This window comes from Hydra viridissima, unplaced genomic scaffold, assembly GCF_058129835.1.
Source record: "Hydra viridissima isolate aposymbiotic clone 2 unplaced genomic scaffold, HvirCarnegie_v1 scaffold_9, whole genome shotgun sequence".
NCBI classification, from domain to species: domain Eukaryota; kingdom Metazoa; phylum Cnidaria; class Hydrozoa; order Anthoathecata; family Hydridae; genus Hydra; species Hydra viridissima.
In genome coordinates this window covers 16447629-16475004 of record NW_028324308.1, presented here as the reverse complement: position 1 = coordinate 16475004, position 27376 = coordinate 16447629, and the positions used below count along the sequence as shown (strand labels likewise).

At 27.9% G+C, this 27376-nt stretch overlaps 2 protein-coding genes across 5 annotated transcripts; both read left to right on the top strand.

The window, feature by feature from the left end:
* The first annotated feature begins 196 nt into the window (after window positions 1-196).
* Window positions 197-21446, top strand: LOC145185388 (uncharacterized). 3 transcript variants are annotated; one of them, XM_090099251.1, is made up of 27 exons: window positions 197-374; window positions 6100-6463; window positions 7028-7113; window positions 7192-7426; window positions 7514-7636; window positions 7816-7922; window positions 8161-8235; window positions 8693-8746; window positions 9274-9395; window positions 9830-9933; window positions 10866-11017; window positions 11154-11260; window positions 11738-11821; window positions 12285-12395; window positions 12496-12643; window positions 12721-12770; window positions 13289-13337; window positions 15040-15102; window positions 15318-15634; window positions 15825-15936; window positions 16020-16142; window positions 16376-16471; window positions 16768-16804; window positions 16891-17008; window positions 17561-17678; window positions 20960-20998; window positions 21103-21446. In XM_090099251.1, the coding sequence occupies exons 1-27, from the start codon at window positions 344-346 to the stop codon at window positions 21201-21203; spliced, it is 3126 nt and encodes a 1041-aa protein (XP_089955377.1). In that variant the 5' UTR covers window positions 197-343; the 3' UTR covers window positions 21204-21446. The 3 variants fall into 3 exon arrangements, with proteins under 3 accessions (XP_089955377.1, XP_089955378.1, XP_089955379.1); XM_090099252.1 differs by lacking the exon at window positions 197-374 and adding an exon at window positions 2617-2730; XM_090099253.1 differs by lacking the exons at window positions 197-374; window positions 6100-6463; window positions 7028-7113; ... (5 more) ...; window positions 9274-9395; window positions 9830-9933 and adding an exon at window positions 10021-10101.
* Window positions 21447-23282: 1836 nt separating this feature from the next.
* On the top strand, window positions 23283-26768 carry LOC145185496 (cilia- and flagella-associated protein 337-like). Of its 2 annotated transcripts, XM_090099250.1 has the most exons (3): window positions 23283-23413; window positions 23539-23988; window positions 24034-26768. In XM_090099250.1, exons 1-3 carry the CDS (start codon window positions 23363-23365, stop codon window positions 26686-26688), a joined length of 3156 nt encoding a protein of 1051 aa, XP_089955376.1. In that variant the 5' UTR covers window positions 23283-23362; the 3' UTR covers window positions 26689-26768. The 2 variants fall into 2 exon arrangements, with proteins under 2 accessions (XP_089955376.1, XP_079917548.2); XM_080061422.2 differs by having other exon boundaries at window positions 23539-26768.
* Window positions 26769-27376: the final 608 nt, after the last annotated feature.

Here is a 27376-nt window from a genome sequence, read left to right as displayed (position 1 = left end):
TATTAATAAAAACATTCCAGATTAATAAAAATAAAAACATTCCAGATAAAAATAAAAATATTCCAGATAACAGAAAACCATGAATAAGTAAATTTTTTAAAAATTTAGCAAAAAAAAAAAATCTGCGTTTATAAAATTAAAAAAAAAACAAACAAACAAAAGAAAACACTTGAAATTTTATTAACTTTGAATTTTTGTTGCTTTATTTTTAAATCAAGTTACGTGATAAATTCCATCTGCTGAAAAAAAAACGAGAAGATCAACACAACTATGATTTGTTATTGGATGCTATGTTTAGAATTAAACCACATTAGAATTTGAAATATATTGACCTCAAAGATTTATGAACTGCGGAAAAACTTCCAGAAAAATTGGTGAGCGGAAATTTAATGCATTTTATTTTTACATGTTTAAAATTTAAAGATAAAATGAAGTTTTATAATTATGAAGATTTTTATGTGGAAAGCATTGAAAATTTATTTATTTTATAAAACAACTTTGTTACACTCTCTAAAATAAAAAGTGAAAGTGTTTCAGAAAATTTTTTTGGATGTATGTGCTGCATGCGACACAGATACGACAAGATGCTAAAGTATTATCGACCTTTTAGCTGTTTGGTTTAATAATGAAAATATTTTCATTTACAAGTTTGTAAAACATTTTTATAACAAAAACATATGCATAAACTTTTGCATAAAATGTATGCAAACTTAGTTTTTTAACACGGAATAAAAAAAAACAACAAACTGAAAACATCTGGATGGACTAATAGAGTGGATCAGAGACTTTATATATAAAAAATGTAAAATTTTCGATTTGCAGGTCAATTCTCGATTGACCTAAAAGTAAAAATTGTGTAAATTTACTTCGATTTCACTTAATTTTAATCCTATTGAACATCTATGGAATTATTTAGATTTAGAATTATCTAGATGGAAAATTTCACGGCAAATTAGCATCCCAAAGTTGAACATAAAGTATGAGTTGGTAAAAACAGGTTTAACTAGTATAAATCACTACTAATGTAGTGTTTTATACTTGTCTGAACTCGCACATTTTTTGGCACACCACGGGTGCTTTGCCTTAATCACCACAGAAACGAGTTTCTTTGCAAATAAGAGAACCGGAAGTTATACTAGACAATTGATATTGTTTATTAACAACTTCATAAAAAAAATATCACTTATTGCGTGCAAGAAGTGGCTCTGGCAGATGCTTAATTGTGAGTTTTTCTTTTGGAAATTTCTTTTGACCATCGGTTCATAAAGCATAAAACCAGTCTTTGCCAGGTCTTCCATTTTTGAATATGTCTGACTGATTTGTGCGATGAGGGTAGCCGCATAGGAAGTACATGACATCATTCCGCGTTAAATCATAATGAAATTCACAAACGAACTAAAACGATGCATCATTATTGACTGTTTGCTATAAGAATGCAATTGTTGACCAGACATTTAAAACATACATTATTTTTGTTTTTGCGACTTATTAGTGTTGAGAATGGACCGTCATATTTTATGCGGCTCTTCTGATAGAGGTATATTGTCTTTTATATCAGCTAACGCAGCTTCTTTATTGCTACCTTTTTTTAATCAGTTTTCATATTAGAGCATAAAACCACTCAGTTCCAATATAAAATTTACTAATAATGTTCACATTCATCAATTATTAAAAAGGCTTAAAATATTTCTTACGCATTTAGTGTAAATATTCTATAAGTGCCTTCAAAGTTTCACATTTTACCTGGATTCGGTTCCTGAGCTTTTAAGTTCACATATCGAAGAAAAATACAAAAATTAACGACTCTCTTTTACACATTTTTTTTTCTAAAAATTACAAATAATTTATAAAAATAATTTTTTGATTAGTATAAAATATTTAATATTAAGTTATAATTTTTTTCTAGCAAAAAAAAAATTTATCGAAAATTAACCAGCCAATTACTTTGACACATTCGAGTATAGGAGATTAATCTCTTTCTACTGAGATTTTTATTTTTAAAATATTGGTGTGCAGAAATTTAATACATTGTATTTTTACATACTTCAGTTTTAAAGATAAATTTATTTATTCATCTCTATTATATTTCATTATTTTGATCAGTGCTAGAAAAAGTTGTGCAATCAGATTGCGACGATTTTACTCTTGTGTAAACTGACCAGTACCAGGCCCCATCGTACTTATTGTTTTTTAAAAAAAAAATTCATGTAGTGTTATAAATTAAAAAGTATCTCAGAAAACTTAACAGAAACAAACTTAATATGTGTTTAAGCATCAGTTTTTCAGATTTCAGCTAAAAGACTTATCTCTGGTTCCTTAAACATAATTCTCGCCATCAGTCAGATTTCTTTTATAAATTTCTTTTATAAATTTCTTTTATAAATTTTCAATGCAGCTTTGTTTTTTTTTTAATGGTTTGAGTAGGATAAGTTAAAATATCAAAATCTTCATCTCCTGGAAAGAATTGATTTTAAAATGAAATGTTTCGATAGACACTTGAACCTATTATTTCTATTTTGTTCATGGCACCATTTTGAGCATTAATACTACCTGTAACTATATTTTTTACTGGGGATGGATTAGGAATACCATATGTATGATCCAAATTTATTTTTAAAGAATTTGTTGCTAAATATGTCAAAATAGAAAAATCAAAATCTGCTTCAATTGGTTGGTTTGATTGATAGATTTTGTTTTCAGCTGTTTTACATTGGTTATTAGATGCTTGAGGTAGGTTGCCTAAGTTAATCAACAAGTTCTCATTGTTTTGATGACTGGCTTCTATGTGTAAAGATTCTATATATGAATATAAGGTTAAGTTGGAATTACAATTGGATTATATGGATAAATTCCAGCTAGATATATATTTATAGATATAAACTACAGCTAGATATAATATTATTTGGGCTAACAGACTTGTTCTAAGCCTGCTTCATCAATTCACAAAAAACTTGTTTGTGAAAACAGGTAAGGTAAGCTTCCATTTGTAGACACAAAAAACTTGCTCAAAAAGTACTTCCTCCTCAAAACTTAATGAACTTTCTTCTGGTGCATTTTCTATTTGAAAACTGAGGAGTAACCTATTTGTTTTTCCTTTAACTATAAAATTTGGTGGAAGAAAGTTACCCATTATACTGATACAAGTATAACAGTGATTGTTTTCCAATTACCTGATATATGACTATGTAGATACTCTTTTTTTTAGCATTTATTTTCCCAGGCAATAATCAAACTGTATTCCATATGTTCTGCAGTTTGTAAACTAGCTTATTTTCCATTAATAGACTTTTAATAATAGAGAAACTTTTACAAGCATTCATACACTGATGTTTAACAGCAGCTGTACCTTCTATTTGATGTAAATTTATTCATTTTTGCCTTTTGCACACTCCATGCTACCATTTTTCAAAAGGTGTTCCATTTTCAAATGATTTTTTTTATGCTTTGCAGCAAATTTTCCAGCATATTCCTAAGGCTGAACAATTGCATGCAAAATCAACAATTTTTTTTTCTTCTTTATCAATTCTGTTTTTCCAGAAAATTGAACCTGCAGAAAACATCTTGAAACACCAAAAGCCTTACATACAGCACGTTGTGAAAATCTACTTCAAGGGGTGATATCATAGTTGCATCACTCCATAAATAGTGTTTTCCAGATTTACTTCTACTCGGTTCTTCAAATCTTTTAAAATTTTTTAAAATCAAATGAAAAATGCTAAAGTTCTATAAAAAAAAACAACAAAAAAACAAACAAATATTAAACTGTAAAATATTATCTCATAAATATTCAAAAAATCTAATAAATGTTCACGCATGAGTGCATACAGTTATAATATATGTAGATGCAAATCTACAACATCTATTATTATATAATAAAATTAGAACATTAATAATCTTTTTCAATCTATTTAAAGTTAAATATGTAGTAATAAAGAATAGTATGCTTGTAAGTAATGCAAAGTTATAATATAGGTTGGATTATTTTTAAACAATGTATAGGCTACATACAATGCAGTATATATACATACTGACACATGTAGATTTAACAAAATTATTACATAACTATATACATGATCATTAATACAGTTACACATATAACCCAATTATGTTTAAATGTAACTATGAAAACTTTAAAATATCAAACGGAGAGTTTTCGGAGACAAAATATTAACCAAATACTTCCAGTATGTTCTCAAACCCTCAGCAAATCTAAATATATTTTTTGACTGCACATTCAAAAATTACAAAGTTAAAATATTATATTTCGTTTCATAACAGACCAATAGACCTATTACTTTAAAGCATATAGGGCTTCTAAAAATTGTCCAGAATTAGGACGCTGGCAGATTTAGGTCAGTTTACCCTGAATATATTCTTGCGCAACAAGCTTGTCTATGTTTCTCCAAACAAAATCCCCTATTTCTGCATTGTTTTTGTTTGGCTGGTTCAAGATTTGATATTTGGAAATACACTTTCGAATTAATAGCTTAAATAAAGCGCAAGCATAGAAACCCAGTTTTCTCTAACGGAATGCCGAATTTAAGTAAAGGCTTACAGCTAATTTTGCATTTTTAAGATTTAATGTTTTTACCAAATGAATATATATATATATATATATATATATATATATATATATATATATATATATATATATATATATACATACATACATACATACATACATACATACATACATACATACATACATACCTACATACATACATACATATAGGTCACAATTTTTTCATTTTGAGAAAACAAGAAAAGAAAGTTTGAACAAGCTTTGCTTAGCTTCATAATTTTTTTTAGGTTTTATTTTTATTATTATCTGTTAATTTTGTTTTTAATGATTTATTTAATTGCAATGATGCAGCAACATACTTGCTAAATGACATCACTAGTTTTCCCCTTGCACCCTTCATACATACATACATATATATATATATATATATATATATATATATATATATATATATATATATATATATATATATATATATATATATATATATATATATATATATATATATTCCCTTTTCTAGTTTAAAAAGCAATGAATTTAATAAGACATGGAAGGTATATGGTTAATCAGCTTGGAGGGTTTAAGAATGTTTTCTACAGACTGCTTCGTGAAGCCACTGTTCGTGTTGGTGTTCTTGTAGGCACTGACAAGTATGGGAATAAGTACTATGAAAATAATAGTTACTTTATGGGGAGAAATAGATTTGTGGAGTACCCTTATAAAGGTCGTCTCGAGTTTGATGGAACACAGATCCCTCCTGAATGGCATGCATGGATGCACTATATGACTGATGAAAAACCAACAAATCAACCAGCAACATTACAAAAGTTTTCAATTGACCATATTCCAAATATGTCTGGAACAAAAAATGCATATATCCCATACTCTACTACAAAACCAAAGATTGAAGCTTGGAAACCAACTCAACGAAAATGATTTTGTTGTTTTAATGATAATTTTATTTTATGTATTTCTTTTAAATACAGGCATAATAAATTAAAAGTTGTTTGTATGAGTTTTCTTTTTATAAAACTTTAGATTTAGTATTTCTAGGAAGGGAGAAAGTGACTCATTTCCTTTCCAATGAATTCTTAAACCTTTTTCCATTAAAATTCTTTCCCTTTCATTGTATTTGAATACTAGATTATTGTAACCATATATCATTTATCTTTCTCAAATCTTCCATATTGATTTACAAGTGATTTCAAGTTCAAAGATTCTATAAATAATTAATATTTTGTTCAAATGATATATTTCCTATAATATTCAAATAAAATCTAATCTAAAATCTAATAATAAAATTATTATAAAATCTTGTAATATTCAATTTTGTGTGTAACTTCAAATAAAATAAAAAAGTTTTATGAAAGGAACTTGAGGTTATTTAAAGTATTTTGTTGTATGTGTGCATAGATTTAATAAAATTTTCAAATATTTTTTTAAAATAAAGATTGTACAAAAAATGCATTACATAATTATGTAAATGCATAAAGTAATATTGATAAATTTTATCAATATTATTTTATGCTTCTTTTATTTAAATTTTAAGAATTTTAAGATTTATATTTTGTTTAAAGAAAAAAATGCAAGCCACAGTTTTGTTATGGCACCTATAGAAGTTCAAAAAAATGTTGAAGAAGTGAATTCTGAACCTGAAGTAGATAGTGATGAAGATGTCATAAAAATCCATGCTAAAAATGAAATATGGCGACTAACAACAACACTTTGTATTGTAATTATAATATCATATATTTGTGGTTACTTTCAATTTTCAATTCTTACACCACTGCTAATTTGCCTTTATGCAATTTGGATTTGGAACATAAAGGTTAATCGAATTCAGAATTGGTTTTACAGAGAGCATGAGGCACGTGAACAAAGAAAACGAGCATTTTATCAATCTGAAACAGTGGAATGGCTTAATTTTCTACTTAATCGATGGTACATTTGTTAATATCAATTACATCAAATTTTTAAATAAAAAAAGTATAGACATAAACTTACCAATAAATTTTATAGTATAATTTTATTATTATAATCTAATAAAAAAAGTTTCTTTACTTCAATTCATAATATGAAATGTAAGATTATATAAGTATGCTTTTATTTATAATATGAATATGTATTGGAAGTATGCTATAAACATAATTACACATAGCTGAATATCAAGTATCAAAGGTCTATGTTTTAGGCAGCGTGATAGTTACCAGTGTTTTTTGGATTTCTAATTAATTGTTAAGCTGATATTTTTAAAAATCAAAGCAGTTTTAATTAGAGCAAAATATTTTGGTTCTGAAATTCGCTTGTAATTTTTGGTTTTAGGCTGTTTTACATCTACATGATAATAATTTTTTTAATTTCTACAAAACTAGATAGCTGGCAAATATATTTTAAGACACTGTAAGGTCACAATTTATTACTAAACACGAATCTTTTTGTTCTTTAAGTTTAATTTTGATTTAATGGATTATGGATGCATTTTTTTTTTTTAATTATTCTTTTCAGGTGGTATTTCAGTGATCGAACAATATATGAGTTAATGAAGAGAGGTCTGGACCCTGTGTTAGAGGGAGCTAAACCAAAATTTATTGGTAAATTTATGTCTATACTTTTTTTATTTAAAAATTTTTGAAGAATATTTTGGTGTTATTAACTTTTTAATCTTCTAGAGTCAATTGAAATGAGGGAATTTACCCTTGGGAATCGCACACCATATTTTAAGTATCTTACAGTCTATGATACTACTGAAGATCTACGCAAACAAATGGCTTCAGAAGTCTCATATCGTAATCCACCTTCTGATCTGCCTAAACGACCACGATATCAAGTGGTTATTGATGCTGATATGGCTCTTGATGCTCCTGACTCAAAAATGATAATTACAACAAAAATAACAAATAAGTTGTAAATCAATAATTCTTTTCATCCTTCATTTGATCCTTAAATATTTATGTAGTAAATTAATTTCCTAAAATATTTTTTGCTTTTTAGATCAGATATTGAAGTCAGTGTAGAACAGTTTCAAATCCGCGGCCGTGTTCAACTAGTGCTTTTTTTTAATCAAAGTATTCCTTTCCCTCATTTGGCAGCATTTTCAATAAGTTTTCTGCACGTGTATGTTATCCTTGAAATTTATAAGTATATAGAATTTATAAATATATCCCTGAAGTTTTCAATAAGTTTTCTGCATGTGTATGTAATTCTTAAAGTTCCCTTTTATTTAAACTATAAAAAATGCTAAAGGAAATGAAAATGTTTTATAATTTCTTTTTTTATCATTAAACACTTTTTAGACCAAAAGTGAGTTTTGAAATACGCTTGTTGAAGAAAATTCAGCTAATGGAGTTTCCCTTGTTAAGAACTTGGATAACTGATCTTGTAAATGATTCACTAAAGATATGCAAGTTGTTTAATCAAGTTTAAAAAAAATAGTTCTAAAAAAGTTTATATTTCAAAAGTTTTTTTTTTTTTTTTTTTTCTAAAAAAATAAGTTTAAACAATTTCTTTTCGATAGTTTTCAATTTATAGTATAAATGTTCTCCATTTAGAATGAAAATGGCTGTAAGCTTTTAAAAATTTATAAAGGTTATAATAGTAAATGTACAAAGTTTTTTATTTATTTATTTTTTCTTCTGTAGCATTGGTTGACCCAGGTCATGTAACTATTCCACTATGCAATGATCCAGAGTTGTTAGGAAGACAAACTGGTTATGGTCAGACACTTTAATTTTTAAGGAAAACCCTTTTTTCATTTTTTATAATTGGTATTCGTTTCTAAATTTGATTTAAAATAATTTTTGTTTTTACTGTGAAATTTGTTTGAAAAAGAGATAATTATCATTGGTATCATCTGTCCTTATTCTTTTTATTTTTCTCATTGTATTTATTCTTCTCATTCTCCTTTTTTTTTGATTCCTATTCTTCTTGCACTTCTTGTTTTTTTTCTTTTTATCTTTCCTCTTTTTGAATTCTTAACATCAAACATAATTAACAAAAAGTTTCATCAATATTTTCCTCATTTTTCCTCAAAGTTAAATGTTCACTGCGAGATAATGTTTACTACAAGTATTGCAACTGTGTTGTGAATAGTGTAAAAAATGATTTGCAGTTTACATTCTCAAAATTGTTTAAAATTTTTATATTTTTTGGTTAATGTGATGATTTTTTTAGCTACTGGTGTATTAACTGTGACAATCAAAGGTGGTGCAAATGGGAAAGCAACTTGTAAGCCATGTTTACTATTATTATAGTTACTGTTATTCTTATTATTCTTAGTATTAGTATCATCATCATCATCATCATCATCATCATCATCATCATCATCATCATCATCATCATCATCATCATCATCATCATCATCATCATCATCGTCATCATCATCAAGTTAGTTCTTAATCTCGTGTTAAAAATGCATTGCAAATTCATTGGTTGGTTTAATTTTCAATATGTTAAATAGTTTTTAGTGGCTTTTTTTTTTTTTTTTTTTTTTATTATCTATTTGTAAATTTTTGTTTCTAAAATTTACAAATAGATAAAAATAGTCTCAACTTTTTTGACTTTCAAAGTACTCTGAGACTTTAAAAACTAAATTCAAAAAGATTAGCTTTTTTTTTAAATAGATTGTTATGCTTTTGAATTTAAAAATCAGTTTTTGAATTCTTTCAAGTCTACCAAGTTGTTAATAATGTTTTGTTTTCCATTAATGAAACTTAATTCTCTAAGACTCTTTTACTTAAACTTTATGAATTTAGCTGATGAGCAGTGGTGTTCCCTAACATTAGACAGACTAAAAATTCGAACAAAAGAAATTAGTGCTGATGTTTTATGGCAAGAACAAGTTTCTATGCTGGTTTATAGCTTGCAGTTTGATAAGGTTTGTCCCATTCTCAATAAATCTGCATAAAAGTGTCTATATATCTATATAAAAAAGTATAAAAAATATAAAAATGTAAAAAAATTATAGCTTAATATGTCAGTGAATATTTTCACAAGAAAAAAAGTCTGCTTTTTAATATCATTGGAAAATCCTAAGTTAACAGTGCCTTAGTTATCCTTAGTTTATCTTAAGTCAACGGTGACTTAGTGATCATATGAATTCATAATGCTTAACATCAAGTAGCTCTGTAATAAAAGTTGCTAAATAAGATCTTTATATCGAAGTGTTGGCATAGTGATAGAAAAAAGTTGATTGCTAAATGTTAATGTAAATTTCATGGTAGTAGTTCAACACTGCCAATAACTTCCAGGGTTTCTTGCGCACCTGTGAATAAACATAGCAATTCAAATTAAAAATAAATTATTTTTTAGCTGCGTATTAAAATTAAAGGAAAGCGTCGATTTGGTCCAAATTTTACAATAGTGCAATACATTCTGCCACTGATCAGGATGAACTTGGAACAGAACCCTGAACAGTAAGATTTTATTAACTTGAAACAGAATGCTATTTCTATCTCTTTATTTGTTTTGGAATTTAAATATTGACTCTTTTTTCTCTTAAGGTTATCAAAATATTATGTTTTGTTTATAAACTGTTGAGTGATCAAGTTTTACCATTTATAGAATTTATTCCAAAATAGGAAGTGAGTCAACTCAGTCTTTTTAATAAAATTTTAAAATGTTTATTATTTGTTATTATTATTCTTATTCTTATTCTTATTATTATTGTTATTATTATTAGTAGTAGTAGTATTTTTACTATTGTTACTATTATCATTATTAATATTATTTATTATTATTTTTATTATTATTATTATTACTATTTTTATTATTGTTATTATTGTTACTATTTTTATTATTGTTATTATTGTTACTATTTTTATTATTGTTATTATTATTATTATTTTTATTGTTGTTATTATTATTACTATTTCTATTATTGTTATTATTATTATTATTTTTATTATTGTTATTATTATTACTATTTTTATTATTGTTATTATTATTACTATTTTTATTATTGTTATTATTATTACTATTTTTATTGTTGTTATTATTATTACTATTTTTATTATTGTTATTATTATTACTATTTTTATTATTGTTATTATTATTACTATTTTTATTATTGTTATTATTATTAGTAGTAGTAGTAGTAGTAGTATTATAAATAGTATTATTATTAGTATTATTATTATTATTGTTTTTATTATTAGTATTATCATCATTATTATTACTACTTGTTTTTACTACTAATATGGTATACAATTGTTGTAATAGAATTTTACAAATAATTTATTTTCTAAAAATGCAAGGAAAAAAAGAAGCTATGATTACAATCGTTTTAATGTGATGTTTTTGTTTTCTCTATTTTTTCAGCATAAAAAGTTTATTTTCTGTTTTTTAGAGATATTGAACTCCAAGATGAAAATATTGAAGGATCTCTTTTATCTTTACATTTTGATTACTCTTCACTTCCTATAATTGATGTTTGCAATGAAACTGATGAACAAATGTTTGAAAAGAACTTTATTGAGAAGCAAGAGCAACCTACAGAAGGTTGTTATTTTTTTTTTTAAAGTATTGTTATTGTTAATTAGATTCTTAGCTTTTGAAAATGCCTGTGATAAGTCATTCCTAATAAATCATCTTTTATAAAAATCTGCAAATAATTTGCAAATAAATTTTCTTTCAGTGGCAGGTGTGCTTTTTGTTCGAGTTCATAAAGGTGTTAACTTGATTCCAATGGATAGTAGTGGTACAAGTGATCCTTATGTAATGATATTTGCAAACAAAGAACTGGTGAGTCCTGACTATTCATCTAATGATGTCTTAAAGATTATTATTAGAATAAATTTTATAAAAATTATTTACTAAATGAAGATCTTTATCTTGTTGAATAATCTTTAGCAGTTGTTTCCCTTTTTTTTTTTAAGCATGCATATTTAGTGAAATTATGTGCCAAGGATTTAGTTTGTATAGAGTGCTTAGATGCTGTTTTAAAATTCTGTAAAACTTGTTCTTTGCTTAAGCATTATTGTTTGGTTTTTTGGTTTCTTATAAATGGTAACAAATAATAATCACATTTTTCTTCTGAAGTCTTATGGCTAAATAAAGTCTTATGGCTATATATGTCTAATTATATAAAGTTTTAGAAAAAGGAGTAATATTTGAACATCTCTCGTTTCTTAAGTTTTACAAAAATAAGTCAAGCAATGTCTGAAATAACCAAAGTTTCATTTGGTTAAATTATTTCATGGTTTTTTAATAATTTTGTAGATTCAAATTGGACATGTGGTTGAGGAGACTTTAAACCCAGAATGGGATACTATGATTGAGTTTTTTACATCTGACTACACCCAGGTAGATTTTTATTTTAAAAGTTTTTACTTTTGAAAAGCTTGCACATATCATTATGGTTATTATGTTGTAACCCATATGTGTGGCATGCATATGAAAAGCATCTGTAAATTAAAGAATTTTTTTTTGAAAAAGTTTTTTCAGAATTTTTCACTCACTTAATGCTATTTAAACTAAATAAAAATAATTTGTTTTGTACTGAGTACTAAAAGATGGTTCACTTTGAACAAAACCTTTTAAATTTTAGAAAAAATTGTAATTAATGCCTTTTTCCTTTTGTATATTTAAGTAAAATCAAACTTTTGTAAAACAATACAGGAATTAACTTTGATTGAAATGGTAATTTTTCTTGATTTTTTTAATTTATGATATAATTGTTAAAGAATGTATTGAAGTCAAATTTATGCAAATTTATGCAAATATATCTTTACCATAACTATGGATTTGTTTTTTTTTTTTTTTTTAGACAACATTATCTTTCATCATTCATGACCAAAATCCAATGATTTTAAGGAATGTCATTCTTGCTGATGACAATGATGATTTCATGGGTTCATGTAACTTATCACTTACGAAGGTAATGAAAGTTATATTAGGTCATCAACTATAATTACAAAATTTGTAAATAAGATTAAAATTCAAAAAAATTTTGTTTCTTGTTTATTTTTATTCTTTAGAATGATTGGTATATCTTTAAAAGGGAGTTGAATGTTGTGTTTAAATTTCATGGTGATGCAAAGAGAGGGTTGAGTGAAAGTTTACGAAAAGTTGGAAAGATTGTAGTTTCTGTGATTTTTAGGCCAATATCTTCTATTAAAACATCAGGTTATTACATTTTTTTTTTGGAAAATTTTTTTTTAATTTGCATTTTAAATCTTAGATGATTAATTCTTTGTTTTCAGTTCGCCCAACTAAAAATTCTGCTATGCCTCTTGGAGAACCTTTACATCAAGTAAATAATTTATTTCGTGACAGATATTAACAAATTTTATTGCTAATAAATATATTGATTATTTAGGTTTTTAAATTTGATCATTTGAAAAAATTAATTTGTTAAATTTTTTTCTCTTTTGAAAACTGGGATTTGATTTTTTTTTTTTTTCACTTTTATTTTTTAGTTGATTACATGTTTAACAATGAGCTTGAAAATGTTTGTTTTTTTGTTGTTTTTTTTGTTTGTTTTTTTCAAATTTAAATGCAAAAAAATTTATGAAAGTTGTTTTTAATTTTTTGAAAATTTACCATAACAACATTTACAACAACTATCTACTACAACTGACTTATGGTCTTTTAGTAAAAACTGATTTAATTTTTGTCAGGGTTTAAGAACCTAGAGGTGTTTCAAATTCAATTAAAATTCTAGATATTTGAATCTTAAAATAGTTATAGCATAAGAAATAACTTTGAAAACCCAGCTCTTATTTTTTATGCTTTGTTTCCGTGGTTTGTAATCTCTACTATTTGTTTTAGAAACGCACTAAGATTGATGCTTTTACGATGGAAGCAATTTTATGCTCAGGTATTTTTCAGTTTATTCATCACTAATCTATAATCATTGTTTTGATCCTTGCAGTCATAGTTTTAATTTTATAGATCTCTTGAAAAAAATTGATTTGTTTGTCAAATTAGATTTGGCTTTAAAAAAAAATAATAATAATGATAAAATAAAAAAAGAAGTTAAATAAAATTAATAGCTATTTACATACTTTATATTTACCTATTTATAAGTTTTTTTGCTTAAGTTACTTTCTTTAAAAAAATGAAACGATAAAATTTTTTTCACAGTATTTATATAATGCTGGTTTGTTAAATTATGAACTAGTAGTTTTTTTTTAAGGGGAACTGGAAGCTACATTTGATAAGAAACACCAAATATTCAGGATTTTTTTAGTGTTTAACATCTATTTACAGTTTAGAAAAACAATATTTGGTCAATAAATTTTTTTTTAGTTGCATTAGTGGACACCATCTTTTGATGCTACTCATCAACATTTTAAACTTTTTGGGTGAAGACATAAAAACTGGTTACTAGTTTGACAGCTTTTTCTGCACAGTAATTGACAACCTTCACTGCATAAGTTGTATGCTTTTACACACAATGGAATAACTGCATTTGCAGCAACAATGCAGGCTAGGATTGTAATTTATTCTCCTCTCTTGAAATATACAACCATAAAACAATACTCTTTAATGAGAGTTAGCTTTACAATTTGGTACATCAGTACGTCACTTGTTCCAACTAACTCAATTACTTCAATCTTTTAAACCAGTTCTATTAAATCAATCTCACCCCACACAATATCAAGTCAATAAAAATTTTGATAAAATATTTCAAAAAAATACTGTATTAGCTTTTTGTCTTATTATTGGATTTAAGTGTATACTATTTATATTGTGAGTAGCACATTAAGTTACTTATGACTAAAAATCTAAAAATCAATATCTTCTTAGAAATAATTACATTTATAAAAAAGTAAAAAAATGTGTGAGTAGTACTTTTACAAAATAAAAGCGTAAAAATATAAAATTATTTTGATTGAATGCAACCTTTTCTTGCAACTGAGAATATATATATATATATATATATATATATATATATATATATATATATATATATATATATATATACATGTATATATGTGTGTGTGTGTGTATATATATATACACACACACACACACACACACACACTTTATTGAAGATTTTTGCACAAGTGATAATTGCTTTTGTAATAATGTTTGTGGGAAATATTTGTGGCATTTTTACCTGCATTTTGATCTGATCTGCACTTTTGTTAAATGTTTTGAAGAATGTTATCAAATTTCTATCATGATTTTCTTTTTAAATTTTGCAATTAGGTTATGATACATCAAATATTTCCTTAGGAACTTCAAATGATCTCTTTGTTTTTTAATGGAAAATACTTAAGAGCAATCAAAATGAAATAAATTATCAAAAAAAAGAGAAAATTCAAAGAAATATTTACAAGAGTTTTAATGACAGTTGAATGGAACATAAAAACAAGTTAAATAGTAAAAGTTAAATAATTAAACAATAAATAGATAATAAAAATAGAGTTTGTAGCAAATACATTTGATACTATTTTAAGTATTTATAGTTTAGTTATCTTTTCGTAAGGCTATTATTTAAAAAAAAAATTATTATTTTATTATTTTAAAAAAATTAGCTTTTAAATAATCTTTTTTGATATTTCTTTTAACAGAAAGGGGAAGTTTGACAATATGCATCTTTCGTGCTCGCAAGCTTGTTGCTCTTGATTTGAATGGTAAATACTGCATACAATTAGTCTAATTGACATAAAATTCAAACATTAGGTTTCATCTTTGTTTGATAAATTTCAAATTCCCAAGGGTAGAGAATTTTCTATTAAACATTTTTTCATTTAAATATTGTACGCAAAGTATTCACTAAATAACCTATACTGAATTTAATTTCCATTTGTCTATGGTAGATCTTTAATTGTCTTTCAATTCCTCTTAGGAAGAAGTGACCCATTTGTTGTTGTTCGTTTGGGTGATTTGAAGAATGAAAAGTACAAAACTAAAATTATCTATCGTACTTTGAATCCTGTCTGGAATGAACAAGTTACAATGGCAATGCCTCAGCGACATCAAATTGTTTACATAGAGGTATGGGATAAAGATCCTTTTACACAAGAAAAGATGGGTGTAATTCAATTTCGTTATGATGATTTAGTAAATCTTGGGGAAGAGGGTTTGGAATCAAAGCATTGGTTTACTCTTGAAAAAGCCAAATCTGGTGAAATTCAGCTCAGCTTTAAAGTTGAAGGCTTAGAGGTTTGTTCTTTGAAAGTAGAAATACTTTAAATTACTTAAAAACAATTTTTTCATTCATTATTAAATTTTTTTGTTTGCTATTAAGTTTTTGTTAAGCTTTTATTCAATATTCTTGATGAAAAATTCTTGATGAAATAAAAATCTTATTCACTTTCAAGTTGTTAAGTTTTAATCAATGATATTTTTTTAGAAAAAGCCTGATGCTATTGACAACCATCTAAATAATGTTGATGGGAATAGTGTTCCAGAAGAACAACATTTTTCAACTTATTCCTTTGATGATGGACTTGGCGGTCTAAATGGTATGTTGTGAGTGTAATTATATATAATAGATTTTTAAATAGTTTTTTTATTCCTACTTGTTATTCTGCTACGCTTCTATTAGATGATGAGTATCTTGTGTTGGATACTGAAGATAAACACAAACTTATTGATGAAGAAAACCTTTTACATAATCCTCCAGATGATCAACATGATGTTCTTTTTGAAGATGAAATCTGTAACAATGGTAATTCTTTTTTAAAGTTGTCTTCTATAAAACACAATTTTAAAAGACATACAAGTTGTAAGCTGTTGTTAAAGTCTGGATCCTTATCCACCAACCTTCATAGAATCCATCTTTGTAAATTCAATTTGTTTATGTTATATTTTTAAATCTTAATGTTAGCTGATACTGTTATACATTGGGTTTGGGTTAGGACGGTGATGAGGTGAAAGATTTAACTAACTTTTTTGTCTTAGATGATGGGGGCCATATTGATTTATCAGGAGAACCTCTTAAGTATTATGGATTATATGGCGAAGTTCTAGAGCTCATTGAACTCAAAGTTGTTCATGGTAAGTTGTTTTGACAATTGTTTTTAAACTTTAAATCATTTATAGGTTATTTTCTTTGATTTATATTTTAGAAAAGTTTTTGGTCTGATCTTTTTGCGTGCTGAATGTTTTATGTATTGTATTTTTAAGCACTGTGTATTTAAATCTTTCTGCTTAAATGGAAAAAGAATCAAAACAACTTAATTATAACGGTTTTTTATGTTTTAAAATTTTAGGGAAGTGTTTTTTTAAAAATTTAGAGAGATGTTTTGTAAATTTTACTTCATTAGCTTAATTTTATACTGTCTTGTCTTTAGATATTGATGAGGTATATGTCAAGCTTAGATTAGACAGGTGATCATTAATAACCTAGATTTTAGTTATTGGAAGAATTCAGTTTTTAAATACAAAAAAATTTGCTTTTACATGTCACTTTATAGGCATGCAAAATTTCAGCAGAATATGAGGCGTAGTATACTGAATCGATCTGATAGAGTTTTATGTCGAACTGCTAATCTTCAAGTGGATTCAATAATACAAGTGAATGAAAAATTTCAGGTTGTATTTCCTTTACATTACTATCATTTATTTTGCTATACAACTACACATGGCTTATTTGTAATCACACATGGTTTATTTGTTTTCATATGTATTTTTAAATGATTAAGTTATTAGCAGTTTACTTTCTGTGGTGATATTTTTAAATGATTCCTTTAAATGATTGTATTCAAGATCTTGATCAAACTTAATCATATGTCTCCTGTCTTCCATGTCTTCCCTCTCTCTCCTCTCTATCCTCTGTCTCTTCTGTCTCCTCTGTCTCCTCTGTCTCCTCTCCTTCCTCTGTCTCCTCTCTCTCCTATCTCCTCTCTATCAACTGTTCCTTTTATTTATTACAAAAATATTCTGCATCATAGAGTTATTTCGTGAATTGATAGTTAAGGTTAAAACAGTAGCAAGAAAATTAATTATAGCAGTCAGTTATTATTATGAATCATTATTTTTGTTATTAAATGTTTTTGATTATTGCTATTTTTTGTTACATTATTACTATTTGTTTATTGTTTCACTATTACTCTTTATTTAATGTTTTCTATTGCTATTATAAAGATGAAAACAGACATTGGAATTTCACCATGTATTTATTTGATAATTGAAGTAAAAAGCGATAAAAAAGGAAAAGATGTCATCGATTCTCATTCATTACTACTGAAGAATTTTTTAAAAGGTTTGTTGTTGTTTTGTATCTTGTTTTGTTTTTTTTTTAACGAAGTTCCCAAAAAAAGTAAAGTTGTGTCAATAGTTTTTAAAACACTATGATACAAAAGTTAGGCATTTTGCTAAAATGACAGTCATAGGTTAATTTTATTAAATTGAATAATGTAAAATTAATCAACAATTTTATGATGTCAATGAAGGGCATACATATGAGTTATTTTTAAGTCACTCCAAACATTTCTCATTCTAACCTGAGAGTGAATATACTTAGTTAATTACATTTAGCTAATTACAAGTAAAGTAATTGCAACTGTTAGTTTAAAGTAGAGAAAATCTTATAAAATTTATTCCTTATGCTAAGGCCTATGTTATAAACCAAATTACTTACATAATTGATGATCATGTCTATAAGTTCCTATTTCTATGTTACAAAATTCAAAATACAGACAAAATGTTTATGTCATGGACAAATATCTGTAAAGGCAATGTTATAAACAATGAAAATATTCGTAGTATGGATATTTGTCCGTGATACAAACATTTGTACATGGAACATTCTGTTATAAAACTTTTGTAACTAGACATTTCTTCCTAAAATACTGTAATAAACTAATAAATCTTTTTTTTTTTTTTTCTTTTTTTTTTAAATCGTGTTTAAAATCTTGATTTTAAGTTGAAAAAATCAAAAAAATATCTTAATCATTTTTTAAAAACTAGGATATTTAAATTCAAGTTCATATGATAATATAATTTTAGTAAAAAGGAAAAACAAAATGATAAATAACTTCACCTTTTTGTAAACTGGAAAATCTGATCAGCATATGCATGGTTTTCTACAAGCTTTTTTTTAGTGTGGTTGATTTGTTCACCACACACACGCCTATCCAAGTTTGGTCCCAACTCAAATTTGAGGACCAAAAAAACAACCAATGGGGCATTAAACTACAAGGTCTAATATCACCAGGTGTAATAATTAGAGTCTAATCTCTAAAATCTAATGCCAAGTAAATAAATTTGAAGTTTTATAGCATTTTGTGATACTGATTGCACTTTGAGCCCTAATATAAATCTTTTTTTTTTTTCACTTAAAGTAGAAATTTCGCCTTTAAAAAAAACAGCTAAAACATAGGAGCTTTTTGTGGTTTTTGGTGCTTTTTGTGGTTTTTGGTGCTTTTTGTGCTTTTTAAAGATTCACGTATGTATGTATGAATGAATGAACATAGTTTATAATATAATCAAAAAATTCAGAAAAGAATATTCCTTATCAACAAATATGTTTTTTCGGGTATTTGTAGAATGAAATTCTTGAAAAAGATAAAATGAATTATTTAAAAAATCCAATTCAAAGATGCGTGTTATAATCAGGGTGATCAAGGTTTTTTTTTATACCAAGCCAATTAAACTTTGAAAATTGAATGTAAGGTTTCTGTTGATTGCTCGCTAAAAATCACCAATGCTGTACCCTTAAGAGCACCAAATTCAGAAATTTGGAATGTTTGCAGCCAAGCATATGATCTGCCTTTTCTTTTTTGACAGCTCTTTGCAAAATATCAATCTTTGCCTTTAGTCCACATCTTTAGCATTAATTTTTAAAGTTGATTTAGAATTCCAAGGAGAAGATGAAGTTCTATTGGAGGAATAAACTCAATATTGATATCTTCTTGGTTAAACTTTTGAAATTTTCATAAGTTTCTGAAATAATTTCAGCGACAGCAAAAAGTTGGATGAGTTGACGCTTGGTGCTTGTTTCTTGTCCATGTTCTACAGTCAGTAAGCTTTTGCCATTTGAAACTTGTTTTGAAATTTTGACTCCCACCAGATTCACTCAAGCTGAACTTGAGGAAAGATCCTTTGCCACCAATACTTAGTTTAATGAGAGGTGGTGAAGTGATGGCTCTAACTGAGAATTGAGTTAATAAAATCCCTTAAACTCTGACAGTGAACAACCAAACTTTATCAGTTTTTGGTTAACATTCTTGCTAATGAGATTTTGGAAATTTTGAATGAACTTTTAACTTTTCAACCAATCACTTCAACCAATTACTTTGTTATAGTCATGTGACTTGAGTAGAGGAAAGTTTCTGTCTCCCATGCCATGCTTTTGTATTATTGCTCTGCAGGAATTCCATATGCCCAATGGAACTCTATCATCCTTAAAATCTATGGAATTTCCAGAAAAAAAACCTAGTATTCTTTCCTTGATGATATCAGTGTGTCATGTGTGTCACATTTCGAAAAACAAAGGAAGCATACAGATTGGCGACAACCTTAATGAGTTTTTCTTTTCTTTGGCATTTCAGTGGTGAGAAAACTGATCTTTGAAAAATAACTTCAGCATAGGGCTTGTGTTGGTAAAAAAATCATTTTTAGTTGTTTACGCTATTTGTTTTGTTGACTGTTTGTGTTGAACTACTTTGATGTTGTGGTTTTTGCCGGAAAATTTTTTTAGAGTTTTAAGAAAGTTTTTAAGAGAGAGAATATTTGTGATTGAAAAATATTTGAATAAACAAGAAGTTTTATTAGTGAGTAAAAAAGAAATAGGAGTTAAATAGAAGTCAGAAGAAACATTAATTAAAGAAGAATAACCAGAAGTTTTTGGCCGTTTCAAATAAAGAAGAGATACTCGCATAAAAAAAAGAAGAACAGAAAGAGGAGTAATTAATAAAAACAGTATCGAGCACTACAAGTAGAGTATGAGAGAACTATTTGTATTTCTATAAACGTGATAAATAAAAGAGTGCTAAACACTAACAGAACGTTTATTGAGTTTTATTGTATAATAGAATATAGTGAGGACAGTAAACACAACATTAACCCCTAAGCGATTAAAATTACCCATTCCTAACCAAACAATCAAAAAACAAATTTTTTTTTTTTTTTTTTTCATCTAAGTCAACACCATGGTAACTTCTCATCAAGATAAAGTGTAATTTTAAAACAGTTCTGAAAGGCTGGTCAAATACATAGAATCAAGTCACAAGATTTATTCACTTCTGGAACATATTGTCCCCCTACCAAAACTCTTATGATAGGAGTTTTGGTAGGGGCACAATCTGTTACAAAAAAAGTTTTCTTAATCCACTTTTAGGTAAGCTGATTGAAGTTTTAGCTTAATCATGTCTACTAATGTGTAGGTACATATTTAGTCATAAAGACTAAAGAGGAGTGGGGAGAAGTTCAACCTGAAGAAATCTCTCAATTTCTCACTTATAGCACAGGGATAATTTTTTTCCTCAGCACACAGGGAAAGAGAATAATTTATTTAAAGCTCAAGTTTTGCTTCATTTTCAGGTGAGAACCCTGCGACGAGGCTCATAGAACTCGACAACGGTGAGTTGATATTTCTTTTTCAACCATGATGCTCTTTTTGCCCAATGATAAAAAAAAAAAAATCCAAAGCTTAAATGTCGTTGTGTATTCAATTAACTAAATAGGTGGGAAAATGAAGCTGAAGCTTGGTCACTTTGTCTCAGATGTGTCTAGTACTTCTTTACGAAAAATTAGTTTCTTCCGGAAATCAGGTGTTGCTAGATGAAGCGTCGCAGTTACAAGAAATGAAAACGGAGTAAAAAAAAGAACGAGAAAACGTTGGTTGTTCATCGTCATTATTGATTTGGGTTAAAAGAAAACATGTGTAATCTGTTAAATATTTTTATGTACATTTTTTTGTATATTTTTTTTACTTATAATTTTTTTATGACTAGCTTTTTTAGAAATTTAATTTTCCTAACGAATTATTTAATAACTTAAAAAATAAATCACATTATGAATGTTATCACTTCTTATTTTAATTATCACTTCTTATTTTAATTATCACTTCTTATTTTAATAATCCTGAAGCTTTCTGACTGATGGCTATCAATGATAAGTGACAACTTTTACATATCGAATACACAACTTTCTTCTATCTTCTCAACCTATGCTCCAACGTATCATCTCTACTGTAAATTTCGATTGCATGTTATAAGCATTGGAGTAATAATAGCCTAGTTTTTAAAGCGTCTTTTAACAATGAACTGTATACCCAATTCCAAATGTTGCTTGAACTCGCTTTTTTTTGAAATGCTTTGCTACACGTTTAAAGAAAAGTTAAGGGGGTTGAGGCATATTTTCAATAGTATAATAGAAGAATGCGAGTTGTTATGATTGTTTTGTAATAATACTAAATCTTTGTAATCAGCTAAATCTATTGTTAAGCAGCTTCTCCATTGAAAATCCACACCGAATAGATAAGTAAGAGTAATTAGCACTTAGTAATTAATATTAAGTAATTGATTTTGGTCCTTTTGCCCTGTCTATCATTTATAAAAGCTAATTTACTAACACCTCGACAAACTGTTGAGTCGCAAACCATTAAATTTTTCAACACTAAATTTTACCATTATTGTTATGCAAATAACTTTACAGGCTTAACAGGTTTAACCAGACAGTTTTGTTTATAGTTTTTTTTCTAATATAATAATGCCGCCTTTTTTTAAAAAACGTCTTCACATATAAATACACATTCCTGACCACGATTACTTTTAATTTAAATTCCATCTACCTGGCTTTTTTTTTTCTCTCAAATGAGCCAGTCTTTGATTGTATCTTTGTACATAATTATATCCATGTTACCTTCAATAAGGTGATTTAACCGATTGAATATTGAATAAAACATCTCAATACAATCGCATTTCCTCCACCATGTTCTTAGATTTCAGCTATAAACTCCTTTTATTAGAGCCATGAAATGATGCTAGTCCCAGACTTCTTACCAAAAGTCTCCTACTTTCTCTCGTATGGATAAATTAATATTAGTTTTGCTGACATCAGTGCCAAGTTTTGAGCAAGTTAAACTTTTGTGCTTGGAATTTTTTCAACGAATAACACGTTAAATTTGAAAAAAACAAGGTTTAAAAAATGGCTTTTGCACAGTGGGAGTGCTTCTCTCTCGGACAACATGCTATTTTAATGTTTTTCCTTTTATTTTTGTAATTTTACAAATGATGCAATCAAGTTTGTCCGAGCTGTTTAATAATGATTCATGAAAAATCCTCGAGTTTAAGAAAAGGTTTTGTTGATCTTTTTTCATCAATGTTCTACAAGTGAAAACGACAGTTTGTGCCCATTCCATACGGGAGTTGCTCATCATCGAAGTCCAAAGGTGTTAATGAATACTTTTTTAACCGGATCAAGACGGATTAAAACTATTTACAGGAACAGCCTTGAATTATTTGCCAGTCGACTACTTATTCAAATTTAGGACTACGCCGACATGATAATATTGATATTACTTTTGATTTTGCAATTTCAAGACATTTCTGCAGTTAAAGTTACTGAATTCTTAAGTTAAATTTTTTGCAATTAATTGCGGCTAAAATATTTTATAGTCGAAGTAAGTTCTTTATCAATACCCTCTTGGGATTAACAACTTGATCAAATTTAAAAAATTTATCGACAAAGTTATTTTTTCATAAATACTTCTAAGGCTTTTTTTAAAAAAGGATCCTTTTTGACAATTACTTAAGCTTTTTTTTTCTCAACGTTTTTTTATAGCTTTTTTTTTCTCTAAAATTTTCTTTAAAAGTTCGAAAAGTGATGTCAATTCGAATGTTTCAACAAATAAAACAACCCAAAGTGACGCCAAATTTTGTCACGAATATTTGTTTAAAAAGATCGACATTAAAAAAACCTGGTCTCATAGAATTCTTAAACATGTCATTAAAAACTCGTTCCGATGCTTCGCCGAAATTCAAAGTATCTGGGGTAAGAAGTTTTTAAATTGTAATAATTTGTAAATTTCTATAGTTTGAAAATTAGTTCCATTTTAATTCTAGTTACTTTATTTACAACATCTTTTACATGATTATCCCTTTTATAACGTAATTTAGGGAGATGCAGATGAACTTCAATGGAATGAAAAGATTGCAGATAAAATGAGTAACCAGAATCTTGCAATTTTGCAAAATATGTTTCAAAGTTCTAATAATGAAGGAAGTATTCGAGGACTCAATTCAAATGAATTTGAACATGCTTTAAAAATAGCGTTCGGTAGGATAGAAAATCAAAATGACCTAGAGAATTTGTTTGTTAAAGCTGATAAAAATTGTGACGGGATAGTAGATTGGGAGGAATTCTGTTCTTTTATGCTGTTCGAGAATGAACAAAAAACGACATTCAGTAATGAAAATTCTGATATTCTTTTCCCAAAAGGTGCAAAAGAAGTTTCTCATCCCCATCATGACACCATAGTAATGCTAGGCTATTTTCCAACTCTCGGAAATATTCAAAAAAGTACAAATGAGACAGATGAATATAGTGAAAGCGGGAGATATATATCCGTAAGTAAGGATGGATTGTTTGTTTTCTGGAGCTTAGACCTGCAGATCCAAAGAGTGCTTCATTTATCAGAGTCATTAAATGGAAAACTTCAAAAAATGTGGGTAACAGATGTCATATGTTTAGCTAACGTAAAAAAAATTGTGGTTTCAACAACAGATAGGCACATCATATTTTACGATTGTTCAGGTACTAATTTTGAAAAACAGTGTATAGTGACAGGTCTGGAGCATCCCGTACTTTGCATGGACTACTGGTATTGCTCAAGCGATTTGAATCATAGCTGTTTACTTCTTGGTGATGCCGGTGGGAGTGTATCTTGCATTACATTTACGTTAGCGACTGTCGGTTTGTTTGACGTCGGTATCGACAAGCATAAACGAACTTCACATTCTAACGTAAGAAAAATCCCATACCTAGAACTTGTTAGCGGACGTCATCATAACGTCAGTGCCGTATCGTTTAACAAGCTTCACGAAGATTGGGTTCGGAAAGTAAAATATATACCAACACTTCGATGCTTTATTTCGTGTGCTAATACCTCACAAACTTCCCTTGTACTGGGGGACCTTCAAACCAAAAAAATAAAAACCTCCTTTAAAATGAAAAAAGGGGTGTACACGTTTGACTTCGACAAGGAAAACAGCGTTATAGTAACCGGTGGTTTAGATTGTTATGTACGTTTATGGAACCCTTATGTTAACCATAAAGCATCATCGGTTTTGAAAGGTCATAACTCTGCTGTTGTGCAAGTAATAGTGTACGGAGAAAAAATTATTAGTTTTTCAAGAGATAAACTTATAAAAGTATGGAATACTCGTGATCATAGCTGCCTTCAAACAATCCACAGTTGCTTTACAGAGTTTAGTGGAGTACACCCATTTACTGCAGCTTACTTTAATAAGAAAGAGAAAACTCTACTTTTAGGAAGTAACACTATTTTGATACTTGAAAAAAATAAGCAAAATTTAGAGGTGAATGTAGCTGATGAGGGGTCCAGTCATCCAAAACCACTATGCGGTGCACTCTATAATCCACTTTTTAATCAAGTGGTTAGCGCATGCCACGGCTCAGTGGTAAACGTATGGAATGCCCTCACAGGTGAGAAAGTCATATTGTTAGCCAACGCTCACGACGGCCAAGAGATCACTGCTTTAACCTTTGATAAATCAATGAGAAAGCTAATTACAGGTTCAAGAGGGGGAATCGTAAAAATTTGGAACTTCAACAATGGAGAGGTAGTTCGAGAAATAAAAGCCTTAGATGGGAATGAAGTAACTGGCTTTGCTTGTCCATATCAACACATTGTTGTTGTGGGATGGAATCACAAAATCCATGTTTACAGTGAATTTGAAGATAAACCAATCAAAAAGTTAAACAATATACATAAAGATGACATTACATCGATCGACTCTCTTGACTCAGGTGTCATAGTAACTGTAAGCTTTGACGGACAGTTAAGCTGTTGGAATATTAAAACAGGACGAACTTGTTTTCAGCACAGTATTAACAACATAAATAAAAGGACTTCAGAGAGCTCAACTGCTAAATCATCAGTTACAAAAAAGATATTTTCAATTGATAAAGTTTTGTTCTTAAAAGCAAGAGAAGTTGATAGAGAAACAGCAACTATTCTGGTTAGTGCGGGAGGAACTATTCAAGCGTGGAGTTCAAAGTGTGGATTTCTCGGCCAGTTCGAAGCTCTCGCTGACCTGAGAGATGGATCAATATTTGCAATGAAGAGTGATGAGAAAAACAACTTCCTTTTTACTGGAGACAGCTCAGGTTTCATTCGTGTTTGGGATATAAGCAAATATTTTCTAAAGGATTGTAAATCAGGAAGAGAATCCGAATCTGCTTTAAATGCGTTAAAAAAATCAGATCAAAAAAATATTTCCTCCTCAATAGGAAAATTTTATCAAAAAAATAGTTTTACATCTTTGAACGTCTCAGAAAAAGTGATTACCGAAAGCAATCCACCTAACCATTCAACATTTCGCGCTCATGTTCAAAGCATAGTATCTTTAGACTATATTGAGACCAAAATGCTGATTGTGTCTGCTTCAAACGATTGCTGCGTACGTCTTTGGAGTATAACTGGTTGTTTTCTGGGAACGTTTGGCCAGAAGGATCCTTTTAACGCAAACGAAAATATTCATTACTCAAAAATACTTTCTAAAATCCCAACAGATTTACAAAGGACAGGTTCTCCTAAAATGACTCAAGTTTTGCGAGGTGCTAGACAAAAATGGAAACTTGTTAGAAACGTTTTCAGACTGTTATCCCTTAAAAAGAAGCGAAGTAGGTCATCTAACATTAACTTACCAAAAATTATTCCTAAAAAAATTAATTCTGAAATTCCTCAAATAGATTCTGACAAACAAAACTCTAAATCCATACTTGGAAAGTGCTATGAACCAAAACAGCATCATCGAACTCCCAAAGTTATTAAAACAAAAATCAACCAATCACAATGCGTCGTTTTTTCTTCTCTTGAGATTGTTAAACTTTCGTCATTTGACGTAAAATTATCGAATGTTTTTAATGAAGAAGGTTCTTCTAAACAATACACAACATTCCAAAATCCTGGGCAAATTGACAGAAAACGACACAAAGTTAATCAAAATAGCAGAACTTGCATGAAGAACATTTCAAATAAAAATAATACCGATTCGTTACCTTCAATAAACTTGTCTAGATAATCGTTTTTAGACTTCTAAACTATCGGTCTTTGTTAAACTGTAAGTTGAGTTATTGAGCAAATAGAACGACTCGATGAAAATTTTATACTTTTGGTACATGCTTAGAATTTCTGTTTATTAAGAGTGACGCAGTAACGAATTCGCTGTGAAAAGTATGAAATTCATTGATTACGCGTAATGCTAAAAAGAAAAATCACTACACATAAATTTTAAGAAAAAAATGGTTTTTTCAATTACCCGTTTTTCTCGGACCTTAAGTGAAGGCCTTTCATAATTAAAAATGATTTAAAAGTCTTACGTTATACACCGAATCTTATAACAAATTTTTTTTAAATGAATTTAAAGGGTACATACATAAAAAGTATTCACGAACATATAAAAAAGATTTTAAAAGTATAAAAGTGAAAGTGTCGCATATTTTTCTATACAACGCAAAAAATGGTTGTTGGCTGTATAAAGCCTGCCAACGATCATAAAGCTTTGACCTTAAACACTGTGCAAATTAATAGATCAGTTTAAGTTATCAATGCTTAAATCATTCAATGAATCAGATATTAAAAAAATTGAACACACAAGAAACTCATTTTTCCAACATTGTTTCTAACAGCAATTTTAACCAAGATTATGGTAATCCGTTTTAAAAATTGCTAGAACGCTAAAATGGCGTTACGAAATTAATAATTTTGAT

Coding starts and splice junctions, on each gene's coding strand:
- LOC145185496 (XM_080061422.2), top strand. CDS start 23,363: ATGTCATTAAAAACTCGTTCCGATGCTTCGCCGAAATTCAAAGTATCT. Junction 23,414..23,538: donor CGAAATTCAAAGTATCTGGG/GTAAGAAGTTTT, acceptor AACGTAATTTAG/GGAGATGCAGATGAACTTCA.
- LOC145185388 (XM_090099251.1), top strand. CDS start 344: ATGAACTGCGGAAAAACTTCCAGAAAAATTG. Junction 15,103..15,317: donor TGTTGCTCTTGATTTGAATG/GTAAATACTGCA, acceptor AATTCCTCTTAG/GAAGAAGTGACCCATTTGTT. Junction 20,999..21,102: donor GCTCATAGAACTCGACAACG/GTGAGTTGATAT, acceptor TTAACTAAATAG/GTGGGAAAATGAAGCTGAAG.